Here is a 27,980-nt window from a genome sequence, read left to right on the forward strand (position 1 = left end):
TTTCAATTCCTTATTTTCCAAGAAATTCTTGAAAATGCTGATCATTTACATCACTCATGCTGAAATTTACAAGCACTCATGCTTGTTTTTGTCAGATCGGTGGCCAAAATAGGCTTACCAAAAATTACTGTACAAATTTTTTAAACATAGGATGGATGAAAAACATTTAGCAGCAGCTCACCTGAACAAAACTCCTGTTTTTTGTTTACATTTAGAATGTTTTCAGAGGTATATGTTACATACTTCACATCAATAAAATGTCAGTATGAAAAATAAGTATGTAGATTTGTCCTGCTTTTATAGCTGGGATCCATAACCGGACATCCTAAAATAGAAGCTTGCCTGTTATACTGTATGGTCCTTTTTTGTATGGTGTACATAATAAAATTAGTGATGCTCTGATCCATTAGTGCTCTTCAAGAGCAAGACCTTGTTTTTCTTTTCTTTCTTTTTTTTTACAATGGCTCACTATCATAGTGAACTGAGACACATGCGCATGTCCTCTGTCTATTAGGACATGAACAGGGCATATACAGCCACGTGAAAAAGAAAGTTTTCACAGGACTCTCTGCAGTCCCGTGAAAAACTAAGTACACCTCAGTATCTTGTAGAACCACTTTTAGCAGCAATGACTTGATATAATTGTTTTCTGTATGTGTTTATCGGTCTGGCATATTGTTGTGGAGGAATTTTGCCTCACTCTTCTTTGCAGCACTTAAGCTCCTTGAGGTTTGTGGGCTTTTGTTTATGCAAAATTATCTTAAGATACCACCACAGCGTTTCAGTGGGGTTGATGTCTGCACCTTGACTGGGCCACTTTGGCACTTTGAATCTTGTCTTTTTCAGCCATTCTGTTGTAGATTTGCTGCTGTACATGGGATCAATGTCCTGCTGATTGACCCAGTTTCAGCCAAACTTTAGCTGTCAGACTGATGGCCTCCACTTGTCAGTCCAAAGGTAATCACAGGTCTTCCAGAAGTCTTGTGGTTTGTTTAGATGCAACGTTGGTAACCTAAGCTGACATGTTGTTTTTAGAGAGAAGATGCTTTCTACCTGTCATGCGAACTGAGGACTGTAGGATCTGAGATGTGAGCACTGCATGGTCTGACCTTGGGAAAAAAATTTGACACGTGACACCTTTGCGCACAACTGGATGCTCCGAACCAGCAAACTGTTACAGTTTTAGTAGAAGTGCTTACACTTTCTGATGATCTTTTAATGTGGTTTATTTGATCACCAGCACCTGGCTGCTGCGTTACGTCTGAATTTCAATGGGGTCAGTAAGGGTGTACTTCATATTTTCTGAAAAGAGTCATGTGAAAACGTTCTTTTTCACATGATGTTTTCAAAAAGCTACAGAAAGCACCTGCAGTGAATGAGGCTGTAGCAGTGAAGTGAATATGCAAATTTTTTCTAGTAGTTTATTAAAAATGGGAATACTTTGCATCAGCACTGGGGCAGAACTAGAAAAGTTCTGGGTGAAGGGGGGTGGGTGTTCAAAGGCAGTTGCCCTCCCTTACCCGGCTGTAGATCCACCCCTGCATAAGCATGTAAGTTTCATGTTGTTTTATAGTGCTTGAGTAGATTTCAGGTGGAAATATTACATTAATTTTTGCCTCAAATGCATTTACAAACCATTTACTGTTTTATAACATCTTATATTACAGTCCCTGGTTAGTTAATTGTTACCCTAGTTATACACTAATTAGGATTAATAAAGTGTTAATTACATAAAAATTATTACGCATGGGTTTATAGAGTGTTAAAGTATAACATACAAACAACTAAATTACACCTATATTGTCCACATTAAACATTTACTGAGATTCATTTGTTTCTTTTTTTAAAAATTAGACAAATTCAAGTGTGTCCTATTAATGAGGCTTTGTTCTTATTATATGTCTGCCCTCACAAAAACAAAGATACCAGATTAGGCAGTTAAAACATATCATCAGCTTAAAATGTTATGCAGTATTTCACTCATATGAGCGTAATAACTAATTAAGTACAACTATGGCTGCATACAGTAATTTTATGTCGAATGGGTGGATAAATTTGCTCTAGCCCTTGGGCGAAAATGTGCTTTTAGACCCCAGTTGTGAATGAGCACACACTATGGGGGGGGGGGGGGGCAGCTTTATTATGCACCACAGAGTCCCAAATTACTGGAATACTACCTGGCCCCGGGTTTTCTGCGCATCCGCACAGCTCAGGTAAAACATTCAGGAAAATGCACCATGTGAGTTATCATAAAAACTACCACTTTAAGGATGTTAGAACTAGGTTTTGACTCAAGGCACCTTTACACAACAGATAAAAGTTACATATTGAATAATACTGATAATTATTAAAGAGCAATTACAGCACACGGTCTGGTTTACGCTGCTGATAATACATGGAGCCGTTTCAGAAGATTATGGTGCTGCTGAATGGTCCCAGTACTTTCTCTCCCAGCAGACACAGTTTGACATTTTCTTTAATTAGAAAACCACAGAAACCAAACTTGAAAGTCGAACGATTATTCTATACTGGTATTGTTTACAGTGGCAAGTGCCTACATAATGTAACTACTATGTTATTATAGTATATTATATTATATTATATCAGTGGCAGTGTCCTTTCTCACTTGGTTGTGTCTGTGGTGAGAAAGGGCATTTGAGCTCATCAAGGAGGAGCAGCAACCTGCTGGTAGACTTCTAGTAGCTGCCTCCTGGCCACCGCCTTCTTTCAGCCCCCCACCCCCACCCCTCCTCTCTCCGCTTCTTCCTCCTCCTCCTCTTCCGCTACTGCAGCAGTAAAACCCGGTGTCTCCTGCATCCATGAAGAGATCCCCCCTCCACGGCACCTCCCCCGCCACGATGGGCCGCGAGCAATTAACTGCGTTGATGTGTTGATATTGAGATATTTCAGTTATCAAATATGAATCATGCATTTGATATTTCTGGCCACTTTGCTCGTCAGCATCCTTTTGCCTTGGCTTCATCCATCACTAGCTTCACTCGGTAGGTACTGCCACAGCCTGCTGGCTTTTTTGTCACTTTAATGTGATCGCGTACGCTTACCACTCTGTGCTTTGTGCTGAAATATTTTTTGGTGATGTGCTTTGGATCTATAACAGCGTTCCTCGGAAGCCACCGGGAATTATTGTATTTAATACGCTGCGTCTTTAGCGTGATGCTGCATGAGGGCAGACTACAGCATCAGCATCTTTTGTTCAGCTAGTAAAAACACAATGATCACTGTTATGGATATTTACTACGCTTGAATTAAGTCTAACACACAGGCTCTGTGTTTGTTCAAGTGCGTGATATTATCCAGGCACGCCGGATTAAATGAGAACAGTATTTATCTGGTGCAGTTTTTACTTTGGCAATAACCGTATCAAAAGTGGTTTTTATTTAAATGAGGCAGTTTATAGTCTGTGTTCCAAATCAGTGTAATTGGTGGTGGCTATTAGTTTTTGAGTATACTGCTGCATGTAATCACTGCAGATGAACTGTGTCATAAAATTGGCATAAAGCTAAAGCCACTTGCCTCAGTGTAACAATTGTGTTTAATGAATTAAAGATGATACCTTTGTGCATATCTGTAGTTTTAAAAAACATATATATGTATCTGTGCTGTAAAAAATCCCTTGCAGAGGTTCAAGGAGTAGAGGACAAGGTTGAGAGGGACGCAGTGTCGGCTCTGCTGAAGCAACAGGCAACTGCAGCACCCACCACAGACAACACAACACACCATGCAGTAGAGCATGTGATCACCTACCCCTCTCGGTTGATCTACTACCTAAACGAGGACTCTGAGAGTACCTACCATGACCTGAACACCCATGCTAAGAACCAAGCTTCAGAGGGCCAGGTATGTGGAAGAGGGGTGGATGAAGATGATTAGTGCTTGCATAGCCTTGATTGTGCAAAAAGTTTGCAAGATGTGTGGTCAAAGGTTGTAGTACATAATAATGCGTTGTTTGGTCTGATCCCAGTATTTCATGTCAGTTTGCTGTAGAGAATCAGTCAAAGCTAAGATAATAGTCAAAATAGACCCACTTAGCATAGTTTACGTGTTTCTTTAGCAACTGGAGTGATGCCAAAGCAAGTGTGCTGAAAGAAGCACTTCTTCCCGTCAACCCACTGTACATTAACATCCGTCATTGATACAGCACATCTGTTCTTTGTGCATTGTGCTGTACACGAAGTTGAAGGCAGACCCTGGAGGATTTTGGCTCAGTGAGACGCTGCTATAATCTTATTTGTTTTGCAAGCTACCATTATCTGCAGTGACTACTCTTTTTCTCTTCTACAGGCAGTCCACCTAGCCCAAGTTAGTTTCCAGTTAGAGGCATTTGGCTCCAGATTTGTTCTAGATCTGTCTCTTAACAAGTAAGTTCTCCTAATCTAATTTAACCACAGCAATTTATTTCACTTAAATTGGTTAGTGTTATTGATTGTGGGCTTTTTTTTCTGTGAAACTCAGAGATGTGTAAGGATTTTGTTTATCTCCCTGTCCTTGTTTTTTCCCCAAAATCTCACCACCAGACTGACTGAGTACTAATCAAGCATGAGACAAAGACGCATCACAGCCCTTTATGGGAAATGACACCAGATGATAAGAACATGTAAAAGAGTATTTGTTCTCAAGGTCATCTCAACAAAAATGACTAAATAGATGAAAACAATAGAATTTCAGTATCTTGTATCATGCTGGCCTTGTGACCAGCATCCATATAGCCTATCATAGACAGTCTTCACGCTATAATACGTGGTGCTGTATAGAATACATTTAAGATAACTCTTATTTCCTGTTTTAAATCCTTTACTAATTTAAATATAAATCTGCTTGTTGCAGATTTTGGTGTACCATAATAATAATAAATATAATGAAATTGTTGTCATCAGAAAGATACAAAATATAAAGACCAGTGTAGGACTCAAAGAGAACATGCATAAGTGCACTACACTTGTATTTCTATCATGACAGCACAGAGCAGACGTTCAGTGAACTGAAAGTCGACTCGGACTATGATACGAAGCGATGAACCACGTCGAGTAGCTGACTCTTGTTTGTAAATGATATGTATAATGTGTCAGAACAGAGCTTAATGCAGCATCAATTGAAGATAATGTAATCAGGGAAACTGTGGGTCAGCACGTTGGTTGCTAAGTGCTAAGAGCGACGTCAGCTCAGCAGCCAGACTAGTTTTATATGAAGGATTTTGGATAACCAACATCTCTATATTTAATGAGGATTTAATAAGCTTGCATCAAAATGAGGATGGAGACGGCTGCTCTGTGTTCTGCATCTATTGATTCACTCCCTGTATAAAGAAGCCTGGCGTACATGTGAAAAATTCCTGTAGGACGTAGTTACTTTTATGTTTTCTTATCATGTGGTTGGATATTCAGCTTGTGCCTGTGGCTTGCTGAGATCACAGAGGATGTGCCATAAACTTAAGATCCTGTAAACACGCTTTGAAATTACTTTACACAGTTGTTACTTCAGCTATAATGAAGGAAATGTTGGAGCTTTGGCTTCATAGTGGTTTGCGTATCATGTGAGTGCCCACGTCAAGGCTGATAAAGACTTGTAGGCAGTGCAGCAGTATGGAGCAATTAGTATTTATTTTATTGCCCAAATGTACAAGTTCAGAAATCTTCTGCAGTCTGCGGTTTTGGAGATCACATATCGGCGCTGGGATATCTTCAGAGTGTCTGTCACTGCTATCTTCATTTTAAGTTGAACATTTCCCGTGAGGTTTAGCTGAAATGAAAAATACATCGCTTCTTGTATCGCATGCATCATGTCAAATGACAGAAAAGCCTGTCACTCCGTTCAGGAATCACCACATAGTACACAGCAAAATCTCCAGTGTTAAATTAACACTAGAGAGTGTCTATATGGGTCCACACCTCTGAGTGTTAAATACAACACTGTTGAGTGTTAAATTAACACTTTTGACAGTGTTATATGTTTAAAAGTAACCTAGTCAGTTTTGAAGATTAACAAAGACTAACACTGAGCAGTGCTGGTTTTCTAACACTGGAATATTTCTAACATTTTGAGTTATTTTCCAGTGTTAGAAAATCAGCACTGCTCAGTGTTAGTCTTTGTTAATCTTCAAAACTGACTAGGTTACTTTTAAACATATAACACTGTCAAAAGTGTTAATTTAACACTCAACAGTGTTGTATTTAACACTCAGAGGTGTGGACCCATATAGACACTCTCTAGTGTTAATTTAACACTGGAGATTTTGCTGTGTACAACAGGAAAATCTCAGCAGCAGTGAAGAGGCCTGCACGTGTGACCTTGATTCCCAGCTGTTTGCTTGTAGGTTCTCGACTAGATGCTTTTTTTGTGCAAGAATAGGGGTTTGAATTCTGCTTAGTGTTGTAGCTGCAGCAGCACTGATCTAAATATAGATAGGTCTGCACCCTGCTAGTGGGTGCTGCTTTATCTGCTCACCTCTTACCGTACCTGGAATTGTAAGCAACTAAAAAGATGATTTACAGAAACTAATACAAGTCTTACTTTTAAAGAATCTGGATGTTTTTGAAATGCGTTAGTTAAATCGTCAGTGGCCACAATGGCGACTTTGTCTGGGAGATTTTCTTCCTTTGCCGTCTTTCTGAATACTTAATAGCATCTCCATATATTAAGCCTCAGAGCAGATTATTGCCTTGCATGAACAGCATGAGTGTGTCATGTGCTGCTACAGGATTTTAGAGTTACATTTGATCTGGCGCCAGACGTGAGAACCTCCTGCAGCTCTTTGGTCCCTTCTCTCTCCTTTACCTCTTTGTGCCTTTCATGTGCTGCTGCCTCTCCTGCTGCATTGTGGCGCTCCGTCTCCTGTGAACCAAGAGACCTTGGGGCAGAACTCCCTCCTCATGGTCTCCACGCGCAACCGTGGCGCATAGACATTTAAACAGACATACGTCAAGATGCTCACGCTCCGGCGCTTTACCTTTCCACACTCAGTTTTGTTACCAGCCAGCCAGAGAGCCAACCACACACTTATGCACACACAGCCGTTCAAACACCGATACACTCTGGTGTGGCCCACTCTTCTCATCTGTCAAGCTATAAATAGCCCTTCACTAAGGAATCTCTCAGAGACTGCTCGCGCCTTGGCTCTCCTCTCGTAATGGTGCACTTCCTGTTCACATGCTCCAACGCATCACTCAAAAAAAATGGTCACACTGCTGGTGTCACAATACAGAGCCACTATTTCCATCCTTTTTTTTTCTTGCTGCAGCACAGCTATATGTTCAGAGAGGAGGGATGTTTCCGTTTTGCAAGGTTACTCAGAAAAAAAAAAAAAGCGCCATTGTGGCAGAAATTATCTCTTGAAGTCAGCTAGCAGACCGAGCGTGTGAGGGACGCTGACTCAGGGAGCTGCTGAGAGAACTGTTGTGTTCAAGGTGAGGTTGAGGCCTTAGGATAATTTATCGCATTAGGCTTTTCCGTTCAGTTTGATTTGGGCAAATCTGATGCAGAAGCAGGTAGCTTCATATGATATAATTTGCTTCTGTTCTGTTCTCAGGGTGCTTTTGAGAGATTTTTTATCAAATCCAGTTTTATTTTGTGCATCTTCTGCCGGGCTAGTTAGTCATCCCCAGGTTACCTGCATAGTAATTTTTCCTGAGGGCAGACAACATTTAACATCTCCACTGCACTTTTGAGATGCCAGGGGAGTGTTTGTGCAGCCAAATGCGGGCCCGGCGGTGATGACTGTTCGTGTTTAAACGCCAACCAAAGCACTGCTCTCTCACCACTAGTTTAAAACCACAATATGTGAGTCAGAGAAAGCAAAACGAGACAGACAGACTCCTGCATGTTTTTTTCACTGCATCACCTCCTTTTACTCCTCCTGGCAACTCCTCCTGTTACTAACTGCAGTCTCTGTTTTCTTCAGTGACTTGCTGTCTTCAGATTATGTTGAGATCCACTATGAAGGAGAGAAACCTGTTATATCAAAGGTAATGTTTAAGTAGACACATTTCTCAGTTATTTTGCTGTGGTGGGCCATGTGTATGCTGCTTTGACCTTGCACAGAAATAGATAGATAGATAGATAGATAGATAGATAGATAGATAGATAGATAGATAGATAGATAGATAGATAGATAGATAGATAGATAGATAGATAGATAGATAGATAGATAGATAGATAGATAGATAGATAGATAGATAGATAGATAGATAGATAGATGAGGATATAAGCTAGTGAGATGGAAATGAGAGCTGTTTTCTCCTGCTGCTGATTCAGGCAGAGAGCTGGGTTGGGCATGCTGTAGCTGAATCAGCAGGGTTTTGCTCCCCTGCAGCCTCCTGCTGGAGCTCTGGTCACATGATGAGGGAGAGAAAGCACTCTGCAGTATCAGTGCAGGACGGGATGGGTGAAGTGTGTGGAACGAATTAAAACTGTAAGTCTTGTGAACGTTGTGTGGACTCAGATGCTAGATTTTCCTCCTTGTTTCTCCCTTTTGTATGTGCTCATGGTTTTGTATATGTAATTGTATGTGTATGTGCATTTTATATGTAAACTTGTTTACTTTAAATAAAGTTAGTTTTAAAAAAAAAAAAAAGAAAAGAGAGAGACAGAGGGAAACAGGGTCCTGCGCTCACCCGGGGTCTGAGGGCTGAGTCACAAACAGTGTCGGCACCCACCTTGCAGTGTATTAACTTCCCCTTTTAACAAGCATAGATTGAGCCCCCCTGCAGGAGTGAGCTGCAAATAAGCCAAAACTGACATCTGTGACACAAGCTGTTACCCTTTTAGGACTGCTGGAAAATTCAAACACACTGACAGCTTTACACAGCGCCACGACGGTGTACACACAACTCTGTGCATTATGCTAGCGCTGATGCTGCCTTAGTACTGTGTCTTCTTCTCTCAGGGCGGTGAGCACTGTTACTACCACGGCCAGGTGAGAGGGAACGATAACTCCCACGCAGCCTTATCTACCTGTAACGGTTTGCAGTAAGTGAACATCAGATTTTTTTTTTTTTTTTGTGAAATCCTCGCCGCGCTCAGAATATCTCTGGATGTACTCATCTCTGCTGCTTAGCTCCTATTGACTCGGTATTGACTGGTGTGTCTCTCCCTTTTATTCTCCCTCTGCCTGGCAGTGGGATGTTTGACGATGGAGTCCATGTGTATCTAATTGAGCCCTTACAACAGAATCATTCAACTGTAAGTTATTCCTTTAGCAGACACGCACACTGCGATCAAACAAACATCCTCGCCTTGGATGGAAACACATGTTTTATGCTGTTACTCCTTTTTGTTCTCAGGCAAGGATATCCTACCAGGATCATCCTGTTTTCAAAGGAAACGGCCATTTCCTACATGGGATTAACATGACCTTATGTTTTTTTTACATATGGCTATAGCAAAAGACAAATAATCTGCATTTTTATTGTATGTTAATCATCATAATTCCTATTTGTCAAACCATAGTAGAAAGCTGGTTATGGTTAGGGTGGTTTTCTAGTCCTGAATGACTATTCAGTGATGGCTCTGGCCCACACCAGTTCTTCCTGTTATGGTAAATGGCCTGTATTTGTATAGCGCTTTACTTAGTCCCTAAGGACCCTAAAGCGCTTCACACTACATTCAGTCATCCACCCATTCACACACACATTCACACACTAGTGATGGTAAGCTACATTGTAGCCACAGCTGCCCTGGGGCGCACTGACAGAGGCGAGGCTGCCGGACACTGGTGCCACCGGGCCCTCTGACCAATAGTCATAATTATATCATAGTTATAGAGAAAGAGGAACTTTAGGTGCTAATGGGAATCTGTGGCCAAAAAAATCACGAGTGCTGGGATGTTTAGCGATTGCCAGCACTTTCTTCTTGTTGTAATAATCTGTCGGACATGCTTTTGATTGCGCAGTATCTGTTTTCTAGCATTGACGGTCTACATGTTTGTGCACTGCTAGAAATGTTCCTTTTCCTGCTACTACAAGTGGATTTGACTGCATTGCTGGTGGGAAAAATAGTTTCTCCCCCTTTACATGCAAACATAAGTGCTCTTGTTCTTTATAAAACTGGAACACCTCGTGCTCTTGAAATCAGCAACTCAAGAGTACTCACTCTGATACATAACAGGAGCTAAACGTCAGAAAAGATGTGCAGCAGGCATTCAGCGCCAAACATTTTTATTTGTGTAATTATTTAGTCCTGCATTTACTTTTGTAAATCCTTGATAAATTATGTGTTTAAACTTATTTTTTTCATTTGCTCTGCCTGCTTGTACAAGTCACCCTCCCTTTTTTTTCACCGATTTGTTTGCCTGACTCCTACAGGATACAGCTGCTAGGCCTCACAAACTAAGAAGAGCAGCCTCTTCTTTGTGGGATGATGATTCAGTGGAGCAGGGTAAGGTTTCGATGCTTGTCATTAACCTTTTCACATAACTGTCTTTATCAGTCCTTCCCCTCTGACCAGCACCACACCTCTTTTGACTTCCTAAACCTGACATTATCATCCCTGTCTTCAGACACAAAGCAAGGACAGGAAGGTCCAGATAGGCTGTCACCCCAGAAGAGACCTTTAAAACAAACTGGATTGGATTTTAGTGTTATAGTTGCCAAATGGACCAAATGTATATCACTTTCCTTGGATCACAAGCACTTGCCTCGCTGCCGTTTTGCCAAGTTCCCTGTCTTCACTCGTCTTTTTGCATTTCATAGGAAATTTTGAGACACGCTGTGGAAATTTCTGGGAAAATGTCACATGCATAACTGATTTCTTTCAAAACAAGGCTACAGGGATGTAAACACTTGAGTCTGTAGAGGTGTCACTCTTTCCTTGTGCTTATTTGCAGAGGAAGAGGAGGAGCAGCTCTTCTCCGAGCTGGATGAACTGTCCTGGCTGAGGCGCAGGAAAAAGCGAGCAGTAAGTCTCTGATCTCACCTCTCTCTGAAGTAATGCAATGACTTTAGTGCACTCACCCCGGCTGCGTTTCACAGTTTACAATAAAAACACCCACAGACGTTTACAAGGTTAGACCTGTGGTGATACTCCAAATTATACACTTGAAGCTGCCTGGTCATTGTTGTTTTGTTTTGCAGATGCCTCGCAGCGTATTTGAGGAGATGAAGTATTTAGAAGTCATGATTGTCAGTGACCACAGTATGGTGCGTAAAAATCTCTCCTTTTTTCCTCATTTGATGCTATGTGGCTGGTATTTTATCATGGACAAAAGGATACTCTTTAATATTCCAGACCTGGGCCCGACTCCCTCCCAGAAGAGGGAGCAGCAAGCGCCACCGAACGTTACACACTGTACATCACTGTGTGCTATTTTTCCCTCCCCCTTTCTGTTTGCAGTTTAAACGACACAGGAACAAGCAGCACACGAGGAACTTTGCCAAGTCAGTAGTTAATCTTGTGGATAGTGTGAGTAAGCTTTTTACTTATCCTTTGAGCAAACTGGAGTGTGTGCTTTTTTTGGAAACCTCTTTTAGAATATCATCTGTAGAAGACCTACTAGAAGTCCGGCAACGTCTCCTACTGTACTTAATAACAGTTGACTTTTAATGTTTTGCCATCAGCAGGTCTAACTTCACTCAGCTACTATTATCACCAAATCAGCACCAACATACTGACAGTCTAGCCCAGGGGTGTCGAACTCCAGGCCTCAAGGGCCGGTGTCCTGCAGGTTTTAGATCTCACCCTGGGTCAACACAACTGAATCACATGACTAGTTCATTACCAGGCCTCTGGAGAACTTCCAGACATGTTGAGGAGGTAATTTAGACATTTAAATCAGCTGTGTTGGATCAACGGCACATCTGAAACCTGCAGGGCACCGGCCCTCGAGGTCTGGAGTTCGACACCTGCGGTCTAGCACATGACTTCTCTGGCATCACAAGCTGGATAAGATTTGATTTTGTTCAGTGCTCACTATCTGCAAAATGTTTAACATTTCATTCACCCTCGTGTCTAATTTGCATTTGATGCTTAAACTACAATGGTAAACCTTGTCACAGGACCGTCACAGGACTAAAATGCACAACTCCAGGCAGACAAAATAATGCAAAGCAAACCTTTTATTTTGTTGACGTCGTAGATCAATAACTAAAACAAGGAAACCACAGAGAACCGGGGTAAACAGCAAGCACACATCCAGGGAAGACAAAGACTAATTGGAAGAAAGGCAGTATACAGTCACTAGACACTTTGTTAGGTACAGCTGTTCAATAGCTGCTCATTAGCCCAACCATTGAATTGGCCAATTACATGGCAGCAACTCAGTGTATGGAGGCATGTAGAGGTGTCAAGATGACCTGCGGAAACTTACATTGACTGTCAGAATGGGGAAACGGGTTATTTAAGTGACAGTGCTGCTAAAACTTTGGCACGTTTGGGATGCAATGGAAGAGTCACATCATTATTGTGCAGCTGACAAATCTGCAACAACTGAGGGAGGCTGTCACATCAATATGGACCAGATTTGCTGAGGAATGTTTCCAGCATCTAGTTGAATCTATGCCCGGAGAATTAAACATTTAAATGCAGTTTGTAGTGAGTGTATATAAACAACCTGAGGGCAAACTGGGAGCAGGAGAGAAATGAAACATGGGTGAAGGTACAAGATAATCACAGGGGAGGAAGTAAAAGTCAAAGCAAGACACAAGAGACAACTGACAGAGTAAAACAGGAAATAACTCAAAAGATAAATACTAAACACAGACAAGAAACTCACTCTGGTTAGTCTTGAGCTACAATACCTCAAGACAGCAACTGGAATACAAGGAAGCATAAAAAAAGTACACATTTGACTAGAACAGGCTTCTGTTTTCATTTTATCTAAGCGTAAAAAACATATCTTCAGTAATACTGCAAAGGATCAAATCAGGAATCCAAAACTCATCATGCCACAGATAAGAATCAAAACTTCAAACACTAGAATAACAGAGAAAGCAAAACAGACACCCAAACTCAGATAGATAACTAAGAATTCAAAACTCCAAAAATAACGGGCAAACATCATGGCTAAACATCAGTGTTATCCTTGTCTGTCTGTGTTCTTTGTATGTGTGTAAACACTCCCCTGTATTCCTCCCCGCTCCCATTATTCTACATCCGTCCTCCGCTTCCTTTGCTGTCGCTCTCTGCCTCTATCTCACACGTTTTGTTGTGTTTTTTTTCCTTTACTGCTTCCATTCATTGCTTCCGACGGCAGATCTTCAAAGAGCAACTCCATACACGTGTGGTGCTTGTTGCTGTGGAGATTTGGACGGACAGGGATCACATCCCCATAAGTGTGAAGCCGCTGGAACTGCTGCGTGATTTCTCCAAGTACCGGCAGCAAAGCATCAAGCACCATGCCGATTCTGTGCAGCTACTCTCGTAAGTTCACCCTTCGGGGGCTGAACAGATCGTTTGGGGTGGTCTCTGGTTTTGCTCTGATGGAAGTACGCTTTGTTTGCCTGCCTGTAACTAAAGCAGCACTGCTGTGTTCTTACCTGCTTTGTGCTATTTATATCTTCCGTCTTATTCTTCATCTCCATCATTCTTGCAGAAACGCCACCTTCCACTACCGCAGAAGCAGCACTGCGTACTTTGGAGGCATGTGTTCTGTGAGCCGTGGAGTAGGCGTCAATGAGGTCAGATTTACTGTCACACATCCAGCATTGCTCTGTGGACGTATCGCAGTGTGATTATGCGGTGAATAATATGTTGTCACTGTTGTGCCAACAGTACGGCACCACCTCGTCCATGGTAGTGTCTCTTTCCCAGAGCCTGGCACAGAACCTGGGCATCCAGTGGGATCCGGCATCCAAGAGAAGTAAACATGAAACACTTTTTCTTAACACACAGCTGCTATAAGCACGATAGGCATGGCAGGCTAAAGTCACAAAGTTCATGCCACATAGTAAATAACAGTTTTTATGTAGCGGTCTCAAAAATGCACCTGTCAGTTATGATACATTTGGTGTTTTATTGAAGACCCTGTGATCCCTACACTGGTTTCAGATGCCTCTCTAACATTATCCAGCTTTGCTTGAATTAAGGTCAGGATGGGAACATTTTTCACTCTTAAAACAGACATACACACAAAACTGAAATGCTTTTGCTGCACGGCTAAAGTTGTTTGTAAAGTAGAGAAAATGTTTTGAAGGCAGGTGTTTAAATGCACTTTATTTAAGACTGCTAACTGGATGTAACCTCACATCTGGAAATTGGAGAAGTAGCAGAAATGTAGGTGTTTTTCTTTCTCGAAATTGTATTTTTAGTACTTTGAGCACCACAAATACTTCTGCTCTCAACTCTTTAGGTCTAAGAAGGAAGTGTTTTGTGTTAAGTGAACTTTCACATTTCACTATTCTGTTACTATTGGCATTTAACTGTTTAAATACAGGATACAATGCATTTTTTTGAAAGTCTTGACTGATATTTTAGATGTCATTCACAGGCCTCCTCTAAAACAAAAAGTCTCTTTGCAACCCTGTTGCCAGAAGTCACCGTCGGTGGACTGACTGTATTTGAGAAAAGTAGACCAGAAAATGTCCGTTTGAGAAAGAATTTATGCCATCAGATTTGAGATCGCCATGCTTAATGAGGCAGCTGCCAGGTTAGAAACTACAAGCTGGAAAAAATGCTAACCATCAGCAAAAGTCTATTTGTGGCCCCAAAGCTGCCAAGGAGAATGTCAGTGTAAAATAAAGTGAAAGGATTCTTCATTATTCAGCAGAAAGCTGGATATCAGGAGTTAAAGCCACGGATTAAGACTGCTTTTCTTTGAAATTACAAAAAAAAAAAAAAATAATTATGCTAACATGCTTACTTTGTCTACTCTAAGTCTTTATTTAAAATGAAAGTTGTGGATGCTATCTTTTCTTACTCTGTCCGTTCCTCTTTCTCTGGTGTTTCTACACTTTCTGCCCTGTTTTGCAGAGGAATGCGGCTGTACTAGCCAGTGGGCTGGCTGCATAATGGAGGATACTGGGTAAGATCCAACATACCCCCGAGAAACACGCATACACAGTCATTCATTCACATGGCAGAGCAATTACAAATGCTCGTTTGTGTGCACTCAGTAATGTAGTAATCAGTACTCGTTCAGCTTTTTTCCTTGTTGCTTGTTATTAACTAACTCTGAGCGACTGTTTAATACAGTTACACAGTTTTTAACCACCTAGTCAGTCAGTACACAAGTAAGAAAATGAATAAGTTGCACCTACTGTAATTTCGGCATGCTGTTTTGTGAATAATAAGCAACTCTTTTAGCTAAAGTAGGATTGGGTATATAAAAGGTAGCTGTAGTCACCAGGGTGTCCCCCATTGGTTAGTTATGTTCCTAGAGAGGATTTTGCCGTCACCATCTTGTTGTTTTGAAACTGGACAGGATGAGCAAAAGTGGCTCTGACTCAAAAACTGAGGGACAAAGCATGCTGTTACGATAGTGACTTGTCAGTGACCAGAAGCATACCCAGCTTTATCATTCTACACGCCTCTATTTGACACCACAATTTAAATCATGTTGTATTCAATTTAACTTGAAACTTGCAACTGAGAACATAAACACACTTCCATTGGTCAAAATTTCAGGTTATTATTTCAAGATTTTAAACTTAGTGATACGTTTTAGTCAGTAAGCTGAAATTTTGAGATATCTAATGAAAATTGACTTTTGGGAAATTTGCATGCATTCAGATTACTTGAAGTCAACATTTTAGGCATATTTTTTTGACTGTATCCTGTTTGGTTGGACAAACTTATAAATATCATTGTCTTCTCTCTGCAGAGTCCAACACCCACAAAAATTCTCCAAATGCAGCATCTCAGACTACAAGGAGTTCCTCCTGAAAGGTGGAGGTTCTTGTTTGTTCAACAGGCCAACCAAGGTTAGTCGCCCCTTCTCTCAACATGTCAAACTTTTACGCACACGTGCTCCTTTTACACCGTCTTGTCCTCTCCTGACAGCTGTTCGAGGCAGCAAATTGTGGGAATGGATTTGTAGAACTGGGAGAGGAGTGCGACTGCGGACTGAGAACAGTGAGGGTTTTTTTACTTCACCACGTCACGCACGCCCATTTGTCATCTTCTCTTTGTTCAGATGCTTGAAGCTCGTTTCCCTTTGTTTTCAGGACTGCCAAAAGGAATGCTGCAAGAAGTGCTCCCTCGCCAATGGGGCACACTGCAGCGATGGACCATGCTGCAATAAAACATGCTTGGTACAAGCTTGGTTCTTTCTTTTTAAAGCTCTGAAAAACTAGTAGTTGATTTCTGAAATCCAACGCTGTTTTATTCTCCTTTTCTTGCCAGTTCTACCCACGAGGTTACAGCTGCCGCTATGCTGTGAACGACTGTGACATCTCAGAGACCTGCTCTGGGGACTCGGGACAGGTTGAGCTTATGGTTTATTTAGCTTTAAATAGCTTTAATTAGTTCATTTTTTTTGCACGTTGAACACAAATTTGGCTGTTAAAAAAGAAAGGTTGTTCTCTTTGTGATTTTTACAGTGCCCGCCAAACCTTCATAAACAAGATGGTTACATCTGCCAGGTAAACCAGGTAAGAAATGGGTATTTACAAAAATATAAATGCCAACGTGTGCTCAAAGTTTTCTGATTTTTTATTAATCTCTATCTAAAGGGTCGCTGTTACAGTGGAGAGTGTAAGACCAGAGAGAACCAGTGTAAATACATCTGGGGATCAAGTAAGGTTTAATGCTTCTCGGGTTAATTTGAGCACGGGTTCTGCACAAGGAGAGGCAGCGTGCAGCTCATCGCCCCTCTTTTTGTTTTAGAGGCTGGAGGCTCGGAGAAGTTCTGCTATGAGAAGCTGAACACGGAGGGGACAGAGAAGGGCAACTGTGGAAAAGATGGAGAAAAATGGATCCAGTGTAGCAAACAGTGAGCACAAAATAATAACACTGTCGCACATTCATTGAATAATAAAGTGCCTGAAAGCATATTTTGAACTTTTCTAAACTGATCGGCCAACATTTACACCCATTTTGTGCACCAAGCAGCCAGCTGTGCATAGGTGAGAAAGTTTTACTGTCAAGATCCTTTAGGATCCCCAAATTTTTGTTGTGGTATTCCAAAGATATATTGTACAAGTTAATCCTGTTATGTGGAATTTCAGCATCAGGTTTCTCAGTTGTTGTTGTTTTACAGCCATCCAACAGAGGGCGCCAAAGGACCCTGTTTAAAATGGATAATTGCCATCAAATGCCAGGAATGTATTTTTACCAATCAGATCAATTACTAAAAACAGATTCCAGGGAAACCACCTCAGCACACATGTCTTCAGTCTTCCTGGCTTTTCTCTTTAACTGGGATGTGGTGGTAAAAGTCAAGTCAGTTTACACTGCCCAGCCAAAAAAAGCTGAAGCCTGAAATATTTAACTGGACTGCCTTTAGCTTCGATGACAGCACGCATTTGCAGTGGCATCGTTTCAAAAAGCTCATGCAGTTTCACAATATGTATTCTCGTCCAGAGTGGCATTCATTTTTTAACAAGACTGATGTCGGCGGAATCAGAACGTCTTCTCCGGCACATTCCTAATAAGGCAATATTCCCAATAACAGTTAAAGTCAGTTAAGTCTGGGTTGGCCAACCCACATGTGAAAATGATGTCTCATGCTCCTTGAACCATTTATTCATAGTCCGAGCGTGATAAATCGTAGCATTGCTATCTTGGAACATGAATGTGCTATCAGGGAAGAAAAACATCCACTATGGAAAAACCCGGTTATTCAGTATATTCAGGTAGTCAGCTGACCTTATTTTAGGCCACATGACACTGTAGAACCAACTGAAGCAGCCGGAGATTGTAAAATTGCCTCTGCAGGCTTGTACACTAGGCGCTCGGCATGATGGGTCCATCATTTCATCCACCTCTTTTTATGACCTCGTTCCTCCTTCCAGGTTTTACACAATGACATTTCTTTTTTTGTTTTAGTTTTTCTTTGCTGGAGATAACAGAAGGCTTAAAACTTTCCTTTTTGCGTATAGTTAAGGCTGGATCAGGTGATTCTGAACCATTCCTTGGGTATGCTGCAGTAATCTTAGACTGCTGGGAGAGTCCCATGTCCTTCACTCACTTTCTTTTTCAGTTTCCATGTGTTTATAGAAGGATATTGCATTTAATTATTAGTAATTCATTTTAAATTCTAGCTCTCCCATAGTGTGCCTTTTGTCCTAACTCCCTCTGCTCTCACTTTCCCCTCACACCCATGGCATGGATCCAAGTCGCCCACGCATTCTTGTGGGCCTACTTGTGGTTTCTACTGGAGGTTTCTTCCCGTTAAAAGGGATTTTTTCCTTCCAACTGTCACCAAGTGCTTGCTCATAGGGTGTTGTCTCATTGTTGGGGTTTCTCTGTAGTTCTGTGGGGTCTCTAACAATATAAAGGTGACAGTAGAACAGACCAATAACCTTCTGAAACAAACGAAAATCTTTTCCACAATCACGGGAAATGTTTTGTGATGTGGTTGTTTGTTCACTGCATCAGTTAGGGTTAATTAAATGACATGTTGCCAGCTGCATTAAGTAATCACTGCAGTAATTATCCAATGAAAGGCTTATACTTAATAGCTTAGTTAAATCCAGGTGGCGACTTCTTTTTGGCCAGGCAGTGTATTTGTAAAACATGTTTAAAGGTAAGCAGTGTGACTTTAAAATTGCACTTAATATTAAAGACCAAACATTGACTGTAACAGATCAAATGAAAGTTATCAGTACGAGGTTTCAGATCTTTACAGATGTCGCTTTGAACCAAACTAATAGAGCTTTTTGGTGCATTTTGGTAATTGGTGGTGCAGAGGTGAACATTACATTGTTAGACAGGTGGAAGAGTGTTATCTGTACACATTTTTGGTTGCTTATCTCTCTCTTTTACAGTGACGTGTTCTGTGGTTTCCTTTTGTGTACCAATGTCGGGCGTGTCCCTCGCATTGGAAGCATGAAAGGAGACAGTACCCCCACCTCCTTCAACCACCAAGGGAACGTCATACAGTGCACGTAAACACATTTACTTTAATATAATGCCTGGGGCCTGGGGGCTCTTTACCCATGTGGGAAATAAATAGAAAAACTCTGTAGTAAATTTGGGGGATTTTTTGTGTCGCAATGGGCCATTTTCTCATAAACTTGCTCATAAAACGCAAGCTGTTACTAGAAGTTTTTCTATTTCTTTCTAAAATGGGTGCCTACAGGCAGTGTTTCTTCTGTAGCTTTATTTTTTGGGAGACTTCAACACCCCTCACCTCTACTCCATCCTTCTCCTCAGGGGTGCCCACGTCCTTTTGGATGATGAAACTGATTTAGGCTACGTGGAGGATGGGACTCCCTGTGGGCCGTCAATGATGTGCCTTGACCGCAAGTGTCTGCCCATCCAGTCACTTAACATGAGCACCTGCCCCATTGGACCTAACGGACATGTGTGCTCGGGCCATGGGGTGAGTATTTGTACGCACTTACCTACACCTACTCTTTGCTCACTGGCAAATTGAGAGGGTGTTCACTCATTTTTAGAAGATTAGCAAGCATGGACTGCGTGTAGTATTTGTTTGTAAGGGCTGCAGAACGTTTCCAACACCTTTGATGAAAAGGGTGCTTACTGAGTCATGGATAAAGGCTGTTTATGCTCTAACTTAGAGTTTCTGTTCAGCAAACACCAGTATTTGCTCTTTGTTTATTAAATCTCACTCTGGAGGGATGAGGAGAAGTAAGGAGGCTCATTGCATTTCAAATGCCCAGGGTTGTTGATTTTCTTTTTCTCAGTAGAAAAAGTCAAACAAAAGCCTCAAGCTTAAGGGAAATATGCAACTGGCAATCCTTTATTCAGGTGTCAACACAAACTGGAAACTGGGGAAAACCTCTACCCTTTTATGGAAATGTCAAATACCTCTTATACCAGTAAGCCAAACTTGCTTTATTTAGATTTTTTTAAGAAGAAGTTGCAGAATATTTAAATAATATGTATTTAAATAAAAATAAATAAAATACTTCTCTTCATCCATCTATCCATTTTCTTAACAGCTTATGCAATTCAGGGTCATTCAGGGTTGTACTCGAGTCTATCCCAGCTGTCGTTTCAAACTCTAAATGTGCTTCCTTTCTGAGTGGCCCGGCATGTGCAGCATCATTTCTCAGCTGATGTGGTAGAAATTGCCACAATTAAAAATATGTAAATACATAATAATCAAAAATCGTAATCTTTTCTGCAGGAAATACAATGCTTTATATTTCCTGAATTAAATGCAACTCAAATTGTTTTTGAAAATATTATTTTGATGATAAAATAAACACACAGACACAAAACAATAATAATAGCTTGATTTGCTCTATACTGCATTGAGACGTGCATCTTCCCAGAAATGTAACTTCCTGTGGTTACAATATGTGATTATGATTCCAATAATAGCATTTTGCTATTAATTACTAATGCAGTAGTTACTATTTTTCCAAATTCAAAATGTTCCATGTAGCCATTGTTCAGTATTTATTATCTTAGAGTCCAACATGATTGGATGAGTTTCACTTGAGACGATGAAGTAATGCAGACACACCAGTGCACAAGTATAAATGCAAAGCGTTAACTAACTGCAGCGTTAGGTTCTTCAGGGATTTAGTTCAGCACTATAAATGAAGCTTAAGATGTTTCTTAAAGAAGTTTTTTTCCCAAGCGAGTTCTCCTCAGGGGGCTATAGCTGCCTGGGAAATTACACGTCGGTTGATTGATTTTCTTCAAGAGTCCCAGTAAGCCAGTCAGCCGAAAACCAGCTTGCCTAAATTAAATACATTTTTTACACCATCCTGCACTTTTCTCGCTGTGATGCTTTTCTGTGATGCTCACACCAGCTTGGATTACTGGAGCTGAATAAAACATAGCTATTGTGTTTTTTTCTATCATACGTCAAAACCTATGCCAGATTTTTTTGTATAATGTTGGGGAAAAATGGAAGAGAAAAAGTTCCTTGAGGGGAATTTAAAAAAAACTCCATCTTTCATTCTGTTTACCTCTGTATGTCTGCTGTGCACAGGTATGCAACAATGAAGCCACATGCACCTGTGACACCACCTGGGCCGGGACAGACTGTAGCATGCCTGACCCGCCTAAAGAGCCCGATGTCACTCCAGAAGAAGAACCCAAGGGTCGGTTTCCAACCTTTCTACTCCCGCCATCCGCCATCCAAAAATGAATATATCCACCCTTTTTTAATTTAGCCCAGATTCACATTGATCGTATGTTTAATGTAAATGTTATTACAGTGTCGCTCTCAGACGCACTGCTAGATCTGAGTCAGTCGCACATTCCTGAGTTTCACAGGTCTACTGGGGAACATAAAGGCTTTGATTGTAGGAGAATGTAAAAGCAGTGTAAGATTTGTTTGCTCTGATTCTGAAGATGATGCTTTGACCACAGGGGGAGGGGCTTACGGGGCAGTGGTCACTTCATCCATGACTCTGAAGCAGAAGCCTGCTATTTGTTTTTGACAGGGTGGTAATAATGCTCCTTTTCCCCTCTGCACAGTGAGCGTGGCCACTAACAGGCTGATAGGGGCAGTAGCAGGGACCATTCTGGCCCTGGGGGTGATTTTTGGAGGCACAGGGTGGGGAATAGAGTAAGCATCTTTAACCCTTTCACAGCTCTTCCTCTCATAGTGGTGCCTCAGTGTGCGGGCGGTCTCGTGAGCCGGCCTGAGCCCGTGTGTGCGTCCCGGTGGCTTTGTGTTTTCTTGTGTGTTGGTGATGACCATATAATTGTCATGTGATTGGATGTTTTCAGTGTCGTGTGATTGATTGATGGATCTCCCCTCCCTCCCTCCCTCCTTCCTCTCCTTCTCCTGTCACTTCCTGTCGTTCCCCATTACTACAAGCCTCTTTCTTCATCCTCCCTCTTCCCTCCCTACTTCCTCTCCTTTCTCTTATTCTTAGTCGTTATGTGGTTGCTCCTGTGATCCTCTCCTTTCTGGGGCATGTGGGGCATTTAGATGAAAACAGTCCTGAGAAGTGTCCAGTTAGTGACCTGGCTTGTCAGTCAGTGGTAGGCTGTGTGGTGACTGGGACCCCTAAAAACATTTTGTACTGCTCACACTGCAGATCACACCTACATGTCACCTGTAAACCTTTACAGTGATGGATACCCAGGGTCTACACAACCTTAACAGACAAACCACTGATAATCGCTACCTCAACTGACACCAGATAAACTTAAATATTTCCAGGGCGTTTGCTTGATTACATTCTCTTTATAACACTAAAAGGGGGTTGAAAAGCATGCAAAAAAATGCATTCTCAAACTCAGTCATTTTATTGTAATAGTATACTTATGGTATGTTTTCTGTTCCATGTGAAATCATCATTGTATAGCTAAATGTTATTAATACAGTAAATGAGTATAGGAACTCATGTCTTTTTCCCCATAACCCTTTACAGGTCCTAGTGCCACCAATCTAATAATAGGCTCCATCGCCGGAGCCATCCTTGTGGCTGCCATAGTGCTGGGGGGGACTGGATGGGGCTTTAAGTAAGCAACACGCCGCATGCCTCTCCTGCTCTAACTCTAGCATCCCTGCTGCTTCTAGACACCAGGGTTTGAGCTCCTGCTACAGAATACAGCATCCCGGGGTGGACATGTTACACTTACTACACTTAGGCTCACACTGACGAGGAGACATGCAGAACACATATGGGTGTGGAAGGCGTTCAGGTGTTTGATACTGTATGAGTAAATTTGACTTTGGGAAACGCTGGGGGTGTCTGTGCATCTGTAGCAGAACCTCAAACTGATTAGACGGGCAGAGTTCAATGTTTGACATGCATTTCATAGTAAAGTACAGAGGGGACAGAATACTTTATAACAGCTAAGTGGTTAAAAAAGTTTGTTTGTACTTGTATTACAGAAATTACTCCCCTTTAAAATCTTAAACTAGACCATTCAGTGTCACTCTATGGCTAGGAAATCTACCCACCGCTGATTAGCCTGCTGTCTTGAGCAACAGGGGTGTTACGCATCCTAATCTAAACAGACCTAAGGACTAAATAATAAATATGGTCCTACAGCCACTAAAGCATGCCAGATAGCATCATGGTTGTCACTAAAACAGCAAAAAAAACAAAAAAAGAGAAAGAAAATAGAATAAGAAACCAAACATTTCTGCATGTTGACTTGTTGATTTGGAGGAGGTCAGTTCATTGCACAAAGGCTGAGACAAACCCTGAGCAATTTGGTCCGAGGGTTGTCGTGCTCTCATCACTTCCATGATGTTTTTTTCTCACTCCGTCGCTCTTTGAGGCCGAGGCTTTAAATGGAGTTATGAGAACAACACACACAGACACAGAGAGAGAGAGAAGCCAGGACCTTTTTGTTGTCTGCAGCCTTTGTGCCATGGCTGGCCACACCCACCTGGATGGCTGAGCTCCGCCATAGAGCAGAGCAGGACTCTCGGACCCGCCCACACCAGCTGCCATTGCTGCCTGCTTCGCAGACCCGGTACAGACACGGCGCATTGCACTGCATGAACCACGCACAGCAATAGTGCCACCTTCAACTGGCCGACTATTGGAACAGGTGCATGACAGAGTGATAGAAGCCCCACAGCAAGCCACAGTACGGGGAGGTTATGCATCACTCCTGTTGTTGTACTCATTGTTGTCCCACTGTTGTGGTAGTAGTTACTGTTGCTGCTGCCGCCGCTGTGATCGTTATTTCTGTGCTCGTCTCCTCTTTCCTCCTCTCCGCTGTAGAGTACACGTTATGTTAGCTCTTTCCTCCCAGATGGTTGTTTTGAGTGGAACTAATGTGTTTCCCATCAATACCGGTAATGACACGTGTCTCCTACACTTCACCTTGTAAACTGATGTTGCACGAAGGAGCCGATCAGCACATCTGCAAGAAGGCAACAGAGTATATTTATATTCGTAACACCTTAAAAATTATGTAATATGGCTTAGACTTGATTGTTCTTTGATTTCAAAAATTAAACATATTTATTTATTTCAGATCTGGCCAGTACTACAAAAACTGTAAAGCAGATGTGATGTTTTCTCATCGCTGACACTGTAGACCTCAGGTTTGTGACTGTAAATACCTCTGACTGTCTCTTTGCAGTCAAGGCTGAGCGGGCCAACATGGACCAGCCTGTCCTCACTCCAGTGTCCTCGGCGTTTGATCCTGAAGCCCTCAAAAAGTGCACATTTGGAACATTTTCATCAGGCACACTTACACTGTGTCTAAAATCCCATACTATGTATCACTTAAACAGTAGGATTTAAGCCTTAGGATACATTCCAGTGCCTTTGCTGAAATTTTATTAACAGCAGAGTGAAAGCATGTATTTAAACACTCAAGTTCAAGAGTTATCAATGTTAGATTTCAGCTCACTGTCCCGCTTACCCAAAATAGTATGTACCTCGCATGCTATTGGATACATACTGAGAATGTGTTATACCAAACAATCCTCACGTACTACTACTACTACTACTAAAAAGTACGTAAGTATGGGATTTTGCTCACAGCCTTACATAATAAACTGCAACTAACAGCATTTCCTTAAGAGAGCGTGGTTGCTTGTCCAGGTTGCACTAGCTCCGTTGCATATATAATTATAGCAGATGCTGACTTCTTTTTCTTATCTCCTCATCAAGAAATGTGAAGAAACGGCGGTATGACCCCAATGCCACAGCCATTTAACCCAAGGAGAAGATGGCAATCACACAGGGACTGCTCCAAGGCTTCCTTAGTTGGCTACCTGACAGCTGGACTGCACTTACTGCTGCTGATTCTTTGGCATTAGATTTACTTGAAAAAGACATAGTGGACATTTTAACAAATTTCCATCGTAGTGACATTATAAATGCAGCCTTTTTCAACTACACCTCACCCACGCCCCTCCACCCTGATCTCCAGAGTGACAGAGCTCCTCTTTCCATCCTTTAGTGCCAGTGCACAGGCGTTCAGGCGGAATCCACACCACTCTCTCACCTGGCATGAATAAAATCGAAACAAAACCTGCTGCTTGCTGGCCCGCCCGACCCCCACCCAACCCGCCCGCGCCCGGCATGAAGAGCCCTCTCTGCGGGGCTCTGCATGGCTACCAAAGCTATGAATATACTGCAAAAATAAAAAAGAAGAAAAAAGAAAACACAGAAAGAGGAGAAAAAAAGCGCAGGAGAGAGCCTCATTAAAAACCAAACCCAGTGACAAGCCTGTTGAAGCTCCTGTTTAAGCAGAACTTCATGTGAGGACCTATAAGGGCAATGCAGGCCATGTAGTGAATGCGCACACACACACATGCACACACCACTGTACATATTTAAGGAGTTCAGGGTTGGAATTGACAGCATATTTTCCAAGGACATCAAATGCTTTTGTTTTTTATCTTAACATCTTGTATAGCGGGTGTTTTTGGTAATGTTATTAAAATAAAAAACAAACAAACTGAGACTAGGATTTGGGCCAAAATGGTTAGAGAAGAAAATCTAAAGTCAGATTTGAGGACAGAGAGAGAAAGCTGTGGTGTCGAGGAGAAGCGCGTCATTTCCGGAGAGATTCAGACTGTGATCCGATTTAGCCCCCTGTTTTTGAAGTATCTTCAACACTGACTCAAAAGCCAAAGAACCAATCACCCGAACATGTGGATGTTGTTGCACACGGAGCACTTTCCCCTCTGTCTGCAGCCAGTGGTGCCTCTCATGCTGAGGGCATGAAGTCTGTCCATGCAGGCGCTCACGTGTCCGGCCAGGTCTCACTTAACAGTCCTCATCAACACCCACTATACTGGCTTAAGCCTTTTTGCTCTCATAAACTCTTAGTGGAAATCAAGTTCAGCTCTACAGGTAATGCTGCATGCAAATCACTATAGTGGGCTTATAATTCTATATGGGAGTCCCCAAAATCTGCAAGGAAAATATGCTACAAAAGATAGGTGCATGTCAACAATAAAAAACATTTAACTTTTATTTACTATGCAAAGAAAGATATTGCACAAAAGTATGGGTAATAGTGATATCGGTGTAGACATGGTTTTACAAAAGGAAAAAAAAAAAACAACCTCTGCTAATCAGCTAATCTTTTGTATTTGCCCACTCCTATGTCTCCTTTCATTTCGCTTCAGTGTACTCAAACTGTGGATGGACAAGTAAAGAAATCATCAAAATAACTGAATTAGTATTTCAGAAGATAAGAGAGAGAGCACCCTTTTACATTTGTGGAACTGAAAATCATTTTTGTGTGTTTTTCATCCAGACAGATATTTTTAATCACACACACACACACTTATACACACACACACACACTCTGTATGGTGCCTGTACATATCGAGGCCTGAACAGTTTCCTTGTGCAGGGCTATCATTTCCAGTCCAGCTGATTGTCGGTGTATTCCAGGTGCTGCCATAGCACTGGCATTGTTGTAATCCTCCATGTTAATCATTGTCTGGTGTCCCTCTCTCACTGCATTATGTACAGTTGGACTGATTAATAAACTACGGACAAATTTTATCCAAGCGTTTGTCTTCTTTTCTTTTAAATCAGGGGTCCCCAATCCCAGTCCACGAGGGCCGGTGTGTCCCTGCAGGTTTTAGATGTGTCCTTGATCCATCACAGCTGATTTGAATGGATAAATTACCTTCTAAACATGTCTTGAAGTTCTCCAGAGGCCTAGTAATGAACTAATCATGTGATTCGGGTGTGTTGACCCAGGGTGAGATCTAAAACCTGCAGGGACACCGGCCCTCGTGGACTGGGATTGGGGACCCCTGTTTTAAATCCTCAATGAACTGCTAGCAGCTCCTGATTGTGTGATTGGTGTTATTTAAGAGCAACTTTGAGGAGGTGGAACAAACCATTTGAAATGCGGGGGGGGGGGGGGGGGGGGGGGGGGGGGGGACTATGGGGTCAATAACTAACACCAATGCAAAGAAACTCCATTCTGCCCCATGCTGTCACTGTCATGGCACTGGATCCGTGCACTAGTGTTCATGTGTTTTGGGATTTTTCTAACATTCCTTGATTTTGTGTCATTCATGGTTTTGGTTCTCGTATTGTGTGGACTTGTATTATATTTATAGATTCTAGGCTTTAGCTTTCTGTCACTGTGCTTTCGCTGTGTTGCACGTTTTTTCTTCGTCCTCGTCTCAGTATTTGTCTTGCTCCCTGTTTTATTTTGATAGTCCTGCATTAGTGCATTCAGTTTGTTTCCTCCCTATCTCGTTATGTCAAATTAGGTCCAGCTGTGTTTCCCTCCTGTTGCACATTCCCTCATTACAGCCTGCGTATGTTTGTGTTAGGGTCCCTTTGTTCATCATCGTCGTCAGGTCGTCTGTTTGTCATGCGTCAAGCTCAGGTAGACGTGAATCTGTTTTTTATTAATCTGGGAAGGACTTTGACAGGAAACTCAAGTGACAAAAGTGATTAATACAAAACAATGCAGACCTACTGTAACATGAGCCTGTCATCAACCATAAAGTGTATTTTTTTTCTTTCTCTCAAATCTCTTTATTTGGTTTTCCAGTGTTCTTTATCATAAAGGCAACTAAGATTCAAATATAACTGATTACATATATACAATAAGAATTAAAGTAAAAACAAAACAAAAAAAACAACAACAAAAGAACGTTGGACAGAGGATGCTATTTATCGAACTACCAATGAGGCTCAGTGATCATTTATATCTGTACAGTATTGAAGAGATCTATAAAAGGTTGCCAGGTTGAATGGAATTCCTCCAACCTCCCCTTTAGTAGGAGTTTAATTCTTTCCAGCTGCAAGTGTCTCAATACACCTTGTGTTAACGCTGATGTGGTAGGAGGCACCTTTTGTTTCCAATTTAGTAGAATCAAACGGCGTGCCAGCAGCATCACAAAACGTATCACATTATTTTGGGTGGCTGATAGGTCTACAACAACCGGCTTCACTCCAAATAAAGCACAGATTGGGTCTGGCTTAAGTTTTTTTAAAAAGAATTTTAGACAAGATATGAAAGACATTATTCCAATATGTTGC

General features: G+C 41.7%; 1 protein-coding gene across 3 annotated transcripts; it reads left to right on the forward strand.

Moving 5' to 3' along the window:
* Positions 1-2,791: 2,791 nt before the first annotated feature.
* Positions 2,792-26,477, forward strand: adam23b (ADAM metallopeptidase domain 23b). 3 transcript variants are annotated; one of them, XR_014888899.1, is made up of 26 exons: positions 2,792-3,002; positions 3,641-3,858; positions 4,303-4,379; positions 7,916-7,979; positions 8,900-8,982; positions 9,132-9,195; positions 10,317-10,389; positions 10,838-10,908; positions 11,085-11,150; positions 11,344-11,412; positions 13,202-13,368; positions 13,541-13,625; positions 13,720-13,807; positions 14,917-14,968; positions 15,767-15,866; positions 15,946-16,017; positions 16,110-16,196; positions 16,288-16,368; positions 16,485-16,535; positions 16,617-16,680; positions 16,771-16,876; positions 18,873-18,992; positions 19,261-19,429; positions 21,017-21,128; positions 22,413-23,469; positions 24,624-26,477. XR_014888899.1 is itself a non-coding variant. In XM_085248776.1 (26 exons), the coding sequence occupies exons 1-26, from the start codon at positions 2,927-2,929 to the stop codon at positions 24,667-24,669; spliced, it is 2,352 nt and encodes a 783-aa protein (XP_085104902.1). In that variant the 5' UTR covers positions 2,792-2,926; the 3' UTR covers positions 24,670-26,477. The 3 variants fall into 3 exon arrangements, 2 of the variants coding, with proteins under 2 accessions (XP_085104902.1, XP_085104901.1); XM_085248776.1 differs by lacking the exon at positions 22,413-23,469 and adding an exon at positions 21,508-21,598; XM_085248775.1 differs by having other exon boundaries at positions 22,413-22,503.
* The last annotated feature ends 1,503 nt before the right edge of the window (positions 26,478-27,980 follow it).

The sequence above is a fragment of the Mchenga conophoros genome, linkage group LG16, assembly GCF_057382185.1.
Source record: "Mchenga conophoros isolate Kocher_MC1m ecotype Shallow Benthic linkage group LG16, M_conophoros_male_GT1.1, whole genome shotgun sequence".
Classification (NCBI taxonomy): Eukaryota; Metazoa; Chordata; class Actinopteri; order Cichliformes; family Cichlidae; genus Mchenga; species Mchenga conophoros.